This window comes from Cinclus cinclus, chromosome 14 (assembly GCF_963662255.1).
Source record: "Cinclus cinclus chromosome 14, bCinCin1.1, whole genome shotgun sequence".
NCBI lineage: Eukaryota > Metazoa > Chordata > Aves > Passeriformes > Cinclidae > Cinclus > Cinclus cinclus.
In genome coordinates, this window is record NC_085059.1 from 2,696,613 (window position 1) to 2,709,000 (window position 12,388).

At 54.9% G+C, this 12,388-nt stretch overlaps 1 protein-coding gene across 1 annotated transcript; it reads left to right on the top strand.

Moving 5' to 3' along the window:
* Window positions 1-6,143: 6,143 nt before the first annotated feature.
* SMIM33 (small integral membrane protein 33) lies at window positions 6,144-6,542 on the top strand. Its single transcript, XM_062502304.1, has one exon. It carries the CDS (start codon window positions 6,144-6,146, stop codon window positions 6,540-6,542), a length of 399 nt encoding a protein of 132 aa, XP_062358288.1.
* Window positions 6,543-12,388: the final 5,846 nt, after the last annotated feature.

Consider the following 12,388-nt stretch of genomic DNA (forward strand, 5'->3'; position numbering starts at 1 on the left):
GGCTTTTCTCCTGGCTGCACCAGCACTGCTCCACCAAGCTGCTGCTCCCTGGTTCCATTCTCCTCCTGACCTGCTGATTTTAGAGTTCTGTGTTTGCTCCTGGTGATGTGGGTCCTGTCCTTCTCCTGGGCTGCTTCTCAGGTTTGGAGCTGGGTCTGGGATTTTGGAGGGGAAATCACTCCATGCCTAGTGCAGATGAAAAAATGGGGTACTACCAATCCAGGCTTGATGGGACCCGGAGCCCATCCTACCTACAGTTTTTAAATAATATTATTTATTAGCAGAGCTCAAAGCACTTTACAGAGAAGACTTTCCAAGTTTCTTCCCAAACTCATTACTCTTTCTAGTAATTCTGAGATTCCCCAGGTTTATTTGAGTGCTTGTCTGTGGTGTTTTTGAACCACTAAGCAGGAATGTGATCTGCTGGCACTGACTCAGGAGCTAAGGTGTGAAAGGGGCTGGTGACTAATTTCTCGTAATTCCTGTTCTTTCCACCTGCTTTTCTCGAGTGTCCTGGCTCCAGTGCCAGGGGAGCAGTTGAAGGATAACCCTGCTTGGAACAGGTTCCTGTCTCACAGAATCAACAGCTACAGGCCAGGTAAAGCATTTTGGCCTGACAATTCAACTGAGTGCAGATTTTGGGTGAATGACCCAAATTTTATTCCCACATTTCCTAACTCTTCATGTACCCCTACCCCCCCCCCCCCCCCCATATCTCATATCCCCACAGTGTGGGCAGCAGGGCAGGGGGGAGTTCTGCCCCACTCAGGTGAGAACCCCACCTGCAGCTTAAGGCCATTCCCTGTGTCCTGTCACTCCATCCCTTGTTCCCAGTCCCTCTCCAGCTCTCCTGGAGCCCCTTTGGGAACTAGAAGAGGCTCTGAGCTCTACCTGGATCTTTCCCTTCTCCAGTGAGCACCCCCAGCCCTCCCAGCCTGGATCCAGAGCAGAGCTGCTCCATCCCTCTGACCATCCTGGCGCCTGCTCTGGGCTCAAGGTGGGAACTTCTCCCTTTTTGAAGTGGTTGGGTTGTGCTGGGTGGGCTCCTCTGGGAACTGGAGCCAGAAGAGCTCCCAGCTGGGGCTTTGCTGGTGCTGCAGGAGCCCCAACTCCCCTCTCCAGCCTGGATTCCCAGCAGGAGTGTTCCTGGCTTTGGGACACCAGCACCACCTCCTGCAAGGACACCTGCTGTTGACTCACCTATTGTAAAAGGGACAGAATTCCTGGAAGCTGCTGCAGTCGGATCTGCAGAGTCACCGAGGGGTTTCAGGTTACCGAAGGGAGCAGTTTGTTGTGTGAACAAACATTTCTCCAAACCACCTCCTGCTTTCTCTTCCTTGTTCACCACGTCAGGGCTGGGCTGGCCTCACCCTTGGCTGAGAAATTTGCTTTAGGATGCCCTGGTTTGAGGATGCAAGTCTGGAATCCGGGTGCCCGTCCTTTAGCTGCACCCTATCTTTTTGATTATATCAAAAATGTATCTCAAAATACCTGTCTGCTTCTGAAATATCGCATTTCTCATGGCATTATCCATCCACAGGCTGTGGCATAAGGAGATAAGGAGAGCGGTGGATGGAACAACAACAGTGGGAAATCCTGCTGGGTTTTCACCAGCACTGAGGAGGAATTTTTGCAGTCGAAATCTTTTGTCTGGAAAATGCCTGCCCATTGTAATGGAAAGGGTCCATAGGAAGAGGTTTGTTTGGAAAAATTTTCTGCTAAGTGTTTCTGGGGGGAGGAAAAACAAATTGGAAATGTGCCAGAACTTCTCACTTCAGCAATTTTGAAATAGCAGTCTGAACCTCCTTTATCTGAACGTCCCTTCAGAAATAACCATGAGAATGGAGGGAAAAGTTTAATTTAGGAAATGATAAATTAATAAAACACTGAATTTGCACCAAGAAAAAGCGAGGAAGGCCTGTGTGGGACCAGGCAGGTGTTAGTGCTGATTCTTGGTCTCTTCCAGGTCACCTCCATCTCCCCCAGGGTGGGGAGCCTTGTTCCAGAGCCCCTAATCCCCTTTTTTAGCTGCTGGTGTGCTGGGAAATCACAGAGCCCCACTGCTCCTCTCACTGAGCTGCTGCTTTGCCTTGTGCAGAAGCTTCCCCCAGGGGCTGCACCACCTTAGGGACTGGCTGTAAAATTACAAATGAAATTGAAAAGCCATTTTTGGGCTGTTGGCCAGCTCAGAAGAGGGTGGCAGGACACATTCCAGGGCATGTGGTTTGGTGGCAGTGCTGTGACCATGGAGGGGACAATCCCTGCCCCGATTTCAGACTCAAAGGTGGCTTTGACAGGACAGAGTGATGTTGTGGGGACTGAAGGATGGAGAGTGGTATCCCTTCCACCCAGTGCTCCTGGGAACTGGAATTCTGGCCAGTGCCTCTGGGATTCCCACTCCATGGATCTCGGTGTGGGAAGGGTCCTGACCTCCTCTGTGCTGTTCCTGGCCCATAAAAGCCCTTCCAAGCAGTTTTAAGAGGGAAAGCAGTATTCTGGATGGGCATTAAAGAGTGTCCCAGGGTGGCCAAGGTTCTCAAAGCTCCTTGATGTGATCTTTGCTCTGATCCCAGGCACAAATCCCCCCTCTGCTGAAGGCAGCAGTGTTGCCCTCTAATGAAGAGAGAAAATTTCCAATCCACGTGCTCTGATTTCTTGGAATTATACAGCTACAAACCGAATTGCTTTCTATATTCTACAGAATGAGATGATCTTTCCTTTCCAACACAAACCATTCTATGATTCTCTGCCTTTTAAAAATCCCATTATTACCAGCACAGTGGTTGCAACCCGAGGCAACTTCTATGGTTTAATGATAAAACCTCGGAGTTGGAGACACATTATTTTATATTCCTTTGAATGTATTCCAGCTCCCAGCTACTACAGCTGTCAGCAAGGCAAGAGGGGACTGACAATGCAGGGAAAAGCAACCTGTCATCCTTTGGAGCAGGAAACCAGCTCCTTCATCCCACACCTTGACTCACATGGGAAAGAGAAGTTAAAGCAGAATTACCCCAAAGCAGCAGAATTATTACAGCAAGGATAAGCTGTACTCTTGCACGTGGGCTTTGTATTTATATTAACGAGAGGAAAAGTGCAAATAAAAAGTATTTTTGAGGAGAAAAAATGCCCTGTACATTGAAACATTCCACCTTTACTCTTATTTGACAAAAGCCACTTACTCCAAACGTCTCAGCAGAAACACTCCTCTCGTTAACCAGGGAGCAAATCTTTAAGCACTGCGAACCTAACAAAGCCACATTTTCCCCAGCAAGTCTGATTTCTACCACTGCTAAACTGCAAGGCTGAATTAATTCCCAGTGGCATCTCCCACACCTTCCAACCTCTGCCAGCTTCCCTTTGGATAAATTAATTTTGGAGCCCCCCGTGAAGCCGAACTGCCCAAATCCCCCTCGGGGAGTGCGGAGCAGCTCACCTGGGAGCAGCAGGAGGAGCCCGAGCAGAGGATGGATGGATGGGAGCAGCATCTCCGCGCTGGTCCGAGCCTCTGGCCATGCCGGGAGGGACCGCGAGCAGCGATCCGCCTGCCTGGGCTGACTCTCACACGGCTTCCTGTGAAAGAATTGGAGGAAACGGGCTGAATCCACAAGGGAACTGTGTTTTTCAGCCCATTATGGCCGGGGAGGATGTGAGACATCGCTCACCGGCGGCAGAGGAAACCTCGCCGGGTTTTGCCGGGGATTCGGCTCCCGGCACGGAGGGATGCCCTGCTCCGGGCCTCAGCGGCTTCCTTGCGGTGCTGGGGTTTTTTTGGGATGTGTTTAGTGTGTGGTAGGGTGTGCCTCAGGTCCCATTCCTCCATTATCAGCCTCCCTAGGGTGAGAGCTGCTGGAGGAGCCTCCCTGCCACCTGAGAGGGTGTTTCTTACACATCCTTGAGGAATTTAGGAATAACTGCTCCTTGTGGGGCCAGGAGAGCCCAGCAGCTGGCCCTGCCCTGTTCCCTGTGCCTCCCTGGGCAGCTCCAGTGACTCTGGAGACATTCCAGCTTTGGGGTGGTGGCTTTGGGGTGGTGGCTTTGGGGCGGTGGCTTTGGGACGGTGGCTTTGGGATGGTGGCTTTGGGATACTCCTCTTCAGGCTGCACAGCCTCCCTCCCTGCAGGACACACAGTACATGCTGGGCAGGAACTGGAAAACGGGGCTGGTTCTGCCCCCATCCATCCCGAGGGGTTCAGGAATTTGGTTTCTTGGCCCTGACCTTGTGTTGTGTAGGTCCTGCCTGTGCCACTGGGAACTCCAGAGGTTCTGATTTAACTGTGCTGGACGTCAGTGGGTGTTCGCAGAAGCATTGTAGTGTCCCCCCTTAGGAAAGGCTCCTGTGTCCTTCTCAGGGGCTCTGTGTGGGTGCTCAGGATGCAAAGCCAGAGGACTCTGTCTCCTGGTCTGAAGGGCTGCTCCAGCCCCCTCCCAGAGTTCCCCCCAAAAGCCACAGAGCCTCAGCCAAAGGCAAAGGAGATTCTCCTTCACTGCATGTGCTGCCAGCAGGATCCTCATTCCCACAGCTGGCAGACAGCAGCAGGACTGGAGGGAATGATCCCCTGTGCATGGAACAGATCCTCACATTTCCTGGGTCTCTTCCAACCCCTCCAAGCCCCCAGGAAAGCCACCAGGCCCAAGGCTGGCAGCATCCACAGCAGCCTTTTCTGGGACAAAGCCCCTGCCAGCAGCTCCCCCATCCTTTTGTCCCTTGCACAGATGCGATGCTCAGAGATTATGCTGTAGATTAAGGTTTTACTGAATCCTGAAATGAATGCAAATACTCAGAAGCTCACATGCAGTTAAATCTCTTCTGGATGCTCGGCTGGATGGTGGAAAAGACATTTCCTACCCTGTCCTCCCCACGTGCAGGAAGGACAGAGCCCAAATATTCACCCCAGCCTGTCTGCTGAGAGCCTGCAGGTAAGGGCAGTGGTGTTTTGGGGTGGAAGGATGGGAAGATGTGATTTGTAATGGCTGGAACTCTGAGGGATCCGTGTTTTCTGCTCTGTGATGTGCTCAAGGTCACTCCTGGGGCAGAGGGTGTGCTACACAGCACCCCTGGGCCAGGGGGATGTACCTGTGTGAGGGGGAGGGATGTGCCAGCCCTGACCTGGCACTGGCTCCTGCCTGTGACCCCCAGCAGCTCACACAATCCTTTAGAATGGAAAAACCTCCAAAATCCTTGAGTCCAACCACGGAACCGGAGGCTCAGAGCATCAGAGCTCCCCAGGGACTCACCCCACAGCCGTGCTGGCAAATGCTCTTTCTGCAGTGGTGGGACCCTCGGCAGGGACCATCATCCCCGGGGCTGTGCCATCCCCGGGGACAGAGCCTGGGGACACCGTGCCGGGCTGTCCAAGCAGCTCGCACGCACAAGGCGATTTTTTACACCCGTGCCTTCACCACATTCAAATTTCACGCCTCGCCGGGAGGTTTCCTGCAGCCGAAGGGGGAGGGAGGGAGACTGCTCGTCCCCAGACAAGGAGCCCTTGTCCCGCAGCGGGGACGGGAGGGTCGCAGCGCTGATGTGGCAGCGGGCAGGGACGGGATGAGCGGGCGCTGCCCGTGCGTGTGCCCGGGGAGTCCCGGCGGGGCCGGGCCGTGACGTGGCAACTTCCGAGGTGAGTCCGGCTACACCTCCATCGGAGAACCAGCCCGCGGCTCGTCCTGCTCGCCCCGCCGGCAGCTTCCCAAGCCCGCCGCCGGAGACGATGATTCCCGAGCAGCAGGGACGCCCAGGTACCCCTCGGGGCCGGGAGGGCTCTCCTTGCTCTCGTTCCCATCGCCCCCTGCCCTCACCCGTGCTGGCTACCGCGGCATCTTGTCTGTAGCCAGGGACGAGTGAGGGGGTTGGGTCCCCCTGGGGTTTGCTCCTGGATCAGCACCGTGGGGCTGGGGGGTGGAGAGGGAAGGGCAGGGGGCTCCCCAAAGGCGCTCAGGATGAGGGGATGCAGGGCATCGCCTCGTCCTACAAACCCCAAACTCCAGCACCGAAATTTCCCCTGTGCTGCGAGCCCGAGGGAGGGGACGCTCAGGGATCATCCCGTTCCCAGGCAGCTGGAAGAGGGCGGGAGGCGAGGACAGGGACGGGCTCTGCTCGGTGGTCACCCCCGTGTCCCTGCAGCAGGTCACCCCTGTGAGCCATGAACGCCTCGGTGGCCGGCAGCCAGCTGCGACACCCCGAGCCCCAGGACGTGGCCGCCTTCACTCCCGTGTCCGTCGTCAGGAGCGTGAGCAAGAGGTCGGACGCGCTGCCCGTGATCTCGGTGATCGTGGTGGTGTTCGTGCTGCTGGCCGTGCTCATCATCCTGGCCGTGCACTACGGGCCCCAGCTGCGCACGGTGCAGATCACGCTGTACCACGAGCCCATGGCCCAGCACATGGACAGCGTGCTCCTCACGCACTGGAGGCAGCTGGATTCCCGTGGGAAGCTGCCGGGTTGGGATCTGCCCTCGGCTGGAGTCACCTGCCACTGCTCCTGCAGTCATCACCTTCCCCATGGCAGCGCTGAGCCCAATGTCATCGAGATCACCTACCTGTGACACGGTCCTGGGCCACCTGGGCGGGGCTCAAGGGATGCGTCCCGCTGGAAAAGCTGGGATGGGATGTTTGTGTGTCCCGGGACTCACCGTTGCCCACACACGGAGGCTGCATCACCCCAGAGCTGTGTCTGGCCCCAGGAATGCTCAGCCAGGAGGTTCAGTGACCCATCACTGGCCCCCAAAAGTCCAGCCCAGGGGTGCCACTCTCCCCAGGCAGGAGCTGGGTCCCAGCCTGGGCTCTGGAGCCAGCTCAGCCTACGTGGGACAGCTTAAACCTCTCTTCTGGTTTTACCTGTCCTGGTTTTACCTGTCCCACGCTGCCTGGGAGTAGTCAGCAGAGCTGCCTTGGTCCTTGACCCAGCTGGGGAGCTTTGGGGCTGTGCTTGGCCCTTGGCAGTTGCTGGAAGTTGCATCATCTGGAATTGCTTTCCAGTGAAAGATATTTCCACACTCACAGTGTCCTCGTTGCACTGTTTATATGGCACAGACAAACTTCCAGCCCCTCTTTACCTCATGCCACAGCCCCTATTCCCACACTGGGGGGCTGGAACATCGTCCTGCCCCTGCCAGCCTCCCCAGCCCCTCGGGCAAACAGCCAGAGGAGAGGAGGGGAGAAGATGAAGCTCCTGAGTCCGTGTTGGGTGGGGGCAGTGCCAGGGGACAACGTGTGGGTTGGAAGAGGTGGGTGAGACAGGAGCAGTGACACAGCAGAGGCAAGAGGGGTGATAATGGCACGTCACAGCTGGCTGAACATCTGGAGGTGTTGACACCAGAGGGGAAGCTCTGGGTGGAGCCTGCAGCATCTCTGTGCAAAGGGATGGGGGGACCTGAGGTCACCCTCACTGTGGTCATCTCTCTGTCCCCGTCCCTGGCTGCTGTCCCAAGGTGGGGTTGGCACCCTCACTGGGGTGGTGTTGAGGTGGCTCTGTCACCTTGGGGAGAACCTTGTTGGGTGGGGTGGCACAGAGGGACCAGGGGAGGTGAAACCTGAGCCCTGCAGGCTCCTAGGGTGTCAGAGCATGGTCCCAATTGAGCCCTGGGGTTTCAGAGCATGGTCCCATTTCAGCCCTGGGGATATCAGAACATGGTCCCAGTTGAGCCCTGGGGTTTCAGAGCATGGTCCCAGTTCAGCCCTGGGGATATCAGAACATGGTCCCAGTTGAGCCCTGGGGTTTCAGAGCATGGTCCCAGTTCAGCCCTGGGGATATCAGAACATGGTCCCAGTTCAGTATTCGGATGTCAGAGCATGGTCCCTGTCCCTCCCTGGGCTCTCTGTTGCTGGAGGCACTGGGATCTCTTCAGTTCCAGTTTCTCCTCCCGTGGTGGATGCAGGACCTCCGTGTCTGCAGTCCCTGGGGAGGGAGCAGCTTCTGAGATCCCCCATGAGGATTTATTCTGCTGGACAGCCCCAGAAATCAGGATCCAGCTCCCATCTCTCCCACTCTGGAAAAGCCAGGTCTGTGTCTGCCTTCAGACCCCTGGCACAGATCCCTGTGGGCACAGCTGGATGAGAGATGGGCTTTTCCTGTTCCTCCAGCTGCTGGAGGTGTTCCCGACATGGCAGATGCTCCAGGATCCCTCCTCTCACTTATTTCCAGCCCTCTTCGTACTTTAAAGCGGGGATCGTGCTTGGATTTGCTGGAAACTTTTTGTGTCCACAACAAATATAATTTATATGACTTTTTTGGAAGGGTTGTTTTCTGTTTTGAATTTGTTCCCATTTGTTTCCCAGGGCTGATAGGGCATTATCAGCTCTCCTACACCCGTGGTAGAGGAGATAAGGGCTGTCATTTCCAATGAAAATCGTGGAGTCATGCTCCCCTTTCCATGTCAAAAGAGGGCTTCATCTGCAATGTGTACATCCCTAATAGCATCCCTGAGGAGATAATCACCACTAGGGACTTCTCCTAATTAAGAAATCCTCTTTGTGAGGATGGGATCCCTGGCAGTGCCCAAGGCCAGGTTGGACATTGGGGTTTGGAGCAGCATGGGAGGGTGGGAGGTGTCCCTGCCATGGCAGGGCAGGCAGTGGATGGGATTTAAGGTCCTTTCCAACCCAACCCATTCCACGATCTCTTTAAATGACATCTGAGCTGGAGAAACCCCCTTGTGACCATGCAAGATGTGCACAGTGGCACCCAGAGAGGGGACATCAGCCAGTGTCACCTGGCCAGGCTGAGCCATCCCCAGCTTTGGTGGCTGTGTCATTCCTGCCCAGGGAGCAGCTCTGTCCAGCACAAAACCTTTAATTGGAGGAATGGGAACTTTCCTGGAAGCTCCCTCTGAAGGACACCCACAGCAGGGAAACACTGTGCTTAGAGAGAAAAGATTAAAAAAATGTCTAAATATTAATAAAGAGAAGGACAAAATGGGTAATTATTACTGGCACATATTGATTTGTGGCCGCTGGGTCCTCGTAAAGCTCTGATTTATGTCACAGTGTGCCATGGCCTGGATCCATCACTTACCCTGTGCAGCACAGGGGTTGTTGTTCAGGTGTTTTTGGCTGTCAAACCAAAATCAAATCAAAGTGGCAGTGAAAACTGCTGCTGCTGGGTGCCCCATGCCCCATCCTGTCAGCAGCACCTTCTGCACTCTGGAAAGATCCAGCTCTGAAGCCCCAGCCTTGGGGAGTTCTTCCATTTGCAAACAGAAATTTCGATCCAGGCTTTTGGAGCACAGGAAAGAAATTACTGTAAGACTTAGAATAGCCAATTAAATCATACAATGTGCTGCCAGCTTTCTCCTCCAGAAGGACATCAAGGGTTAGATCTCAACTCATTGCTTTCTCCCACACAATAAAACATCATTTTTTACAGCTTCTCCTCGTTTCTCTTTGGCCAGCTCTCCTTCTGTCTGCTCACAGAATTGCTTTTTGTAGCACTGGGCTTTATAAAACACGTCAGGGTCCTGGAGCAGCAGAGCCGTGCATGAAATTACCATAACATTATTCCTGTCTATTCAAACACCCAGCCTGGCCCAATTTACTTCACTTATAACTTTCTTCCCCTCCTTAATAATAATCTTTTCATGAGCATGGAGCAACAATAACTCTCCTTATCATCCCCTGGGCACAGGGCAGGAGCTGCTTTGCTCAAAGCCAGTTTTTTTTTTTTTTTTTTTTCCTGAGGAAGCTTTCAGGAGCTGCTGCTTTAATCAATAATTAACTCTGTCCTCATCAGGGATGTCCTGCACCCCCTTATATTTCCCTCCTGATTAAGGTGTTGCCCTGCAGGAGGGGAGGAACATTTATGTTCCCCCCGGAGGAGGGTTTAACGGGGTTACAGTGGAGTTTGGGGGTGAGTCTGCTCGTGATGATGCAGAGCTGCTTAAAACCGTGTGAAACCCAGGGAAACACCCTGAATGTGTGTAAAAGTGGGGAAAACACTCTAAAATCGTGTAAAACCCAGGGAAACACCCTAAAAGTGCCTGAAACCCAGGGAAATACCCTAAAAGTGTGTAAAACGGGAGTAAACACCCTAAAAGGGTGTAAAACCGGGGGAAACACCCTAAAATCGTGTAAATCCCAGGGAAACACCCTGAAACTGTGCAAAACGGGGTAAACACCCTATAATCGTGTAAACCCCAGGGTAACATCCTGAAATTATGCAAAATTGGGGGAAACACCCTGAAATCGTGGCAGGCTGAGGGAGGCACCCCAGCAGGCGCTGAGGATGGAGGGGAGGCAGCGCAGCATCACCTGCAGGGCTGGGGGCGGCGGAGCCCCCGGCACCGCGCGAGGGGGGAAGGGAGGTGGGAGCCCCTCCGTGGGGAGATTTTGGGGAACTCAGCACCCCCCAGCCCCTCGGGCTGCGGCGGGGACAGCGGCGGAGCGCAGCGCGGAGCAGCAGTGGGCTCTCGTGGTGGAGAGATCCAACTGCAGAGCGCGGGCACCGCCGGGGATGGAGGAGTCGGGAGCTCCGGGAAGGCACCGCTGGAGGACACCCAGGACCCACCCGGGTGGTCGGTGATGGTGGTGGAGGATGAACAGCCCAGCCCGGGCTGCGGAGGGTGACACCGGGATGTCTCCTTCAGCCGGGGTCACTTGCTGGTTTTATGGAGCTCAGGAGAGCCCCGAGGGAAGGTTCCTCCACCACTTGCAGAGCTCTGTACCTGCTGTGGGAGGGGAAATCACGTCCTTCCTCCCGAGAAACGGCACCCAAGGAGCCCCCCAGGGCCCTGCAGGCAGCTGAGGATGAGGAAGGCTCAGCTCTGGACCTCCCTCGTGCAGCTGCACCTCACACTCCTCATGCTCAGGGAGGGTTTGCTGTGCTGCTGAAAAGGGAGTGACGCTTCCAGAGGAGCAGAGGCTGTCTTTGAAGGGCTGAAAAGTCCTGGAATCACTGAATACCCACAGTTGGAAGGATCATCGATGCAGCTCCTGGCCCCGCACGGATAATCCCCGAGAATCCCACCCTGAGCATCCCTGGGAACAATGTCCAAACCCTCCTGGAGCTCTGGCAGCTTTGGGCACTGGAAGAGGCTTTAGGGTCTGCCTGGAGCCTCCTCTTGCCCAGGCAAACACCCCCAGCTCTCAGCCTGTCTCCATCAGAGTAAATGATTGGATTTGCAAAAGCCTCTTCACTCTTATTTCAAGCTGCCCTCTGCTCCCTGCTGTGTTACGGCACAGCTCCTGGTCCCAGGCTAGCACGGTGTCAGCCCAAAATGACAACCTTTGGAGAGCTCCAGCTGTGCAGTGGAGCTCGAAATAACCTGGTGGCGCTGCTGTCTGCCAGGTGATGGGCAGGGGGAGTGGTGCCTCTGCACCCCTGGGAGCTCAGGGTGTGCCCGTGTCCTGCTCTGCAGCCTGGACAGAAGCTGAGCTGCAGAGGAGCCAGCTTTGCCCTCCTGAAAATGGCATTTCCACCTGCTCTGGGCACTGCCAGCATGGGCAGGAGCTGGAGGAAACACTGCACACAGCGAATGCATGAAGTGCTGTAAGAATTCAATGTAGCTGGGGCTCTTTCTGAGCTTTCAGTGAAAGGGTTCGGGTGCAGTCCAAACCTCAGAGGGGGAATTTTGTGCTCATAGCCACCATGGAGGTCCTGAAGCACGTCGGGAGCCTGCCGGGGTGTGAACAGGAAACAGGAGGAGACACGTTTTGTTTTTAGCACCAGATCTCATTTCCCTGCCTGTGCTTCTGGCAAGTCTCAGCTCGAGACCGTTTTTCCTTCCTGTTTTCCTGCAGTGTTATTTTGTCCATCTCTCTCCACGGCACTGATTTGCAGCTCTGTGATGCCTCTGCAACATCCTCCTGCCAGCTGGGAGTGTTCTGATGGCTGGGGGTCACAGGCCGGGTCTGGAGGGATTTATTCCTGAAGAATCATAAATAATTCATGCAGGAGCTCCTCCAGCTCCTCCTGGGCAGGCCAGACCTGTCACCAGTGCTGGGATCTGCACAGCCTGGCTGTGGGACAATGCTCAGGGGGTCACAGCCTGGTGACAGTGACTTCTCCTCCCAGCCTTTCCCTGAGTAAACTGGTGCTCAAAACCCCACCTGGTCCATGTCTTTGGGGAGAAAAAAGGGTCGTTTGGAGGTTTGGAATCCTCCCAGCTGAGGGGTGGGTGCTGGGGTCGGGAAGAATTTATCTCCTGTGGTCAGTGATGGTTTAAATACGGGGCACTGGGGGAGATTGGCTTGTTCTGCAGTTGGACTGGGAGGTGATGGGAAAAGGAAACCCCACGCAGGGCTCCTCAGGGAACCCCCACAATCCTGGGGTTTTTATTTATTTCCTTCCCTTTTGTGATGTTCCAGCGAGGTTCTTCTGTTCCGCTCCATCCCTGAAAAGGAAAAGAATTAAAAAAACCGCGAGCTGCAGGGATAACAGTCCCAGCAGAAGGAAGTG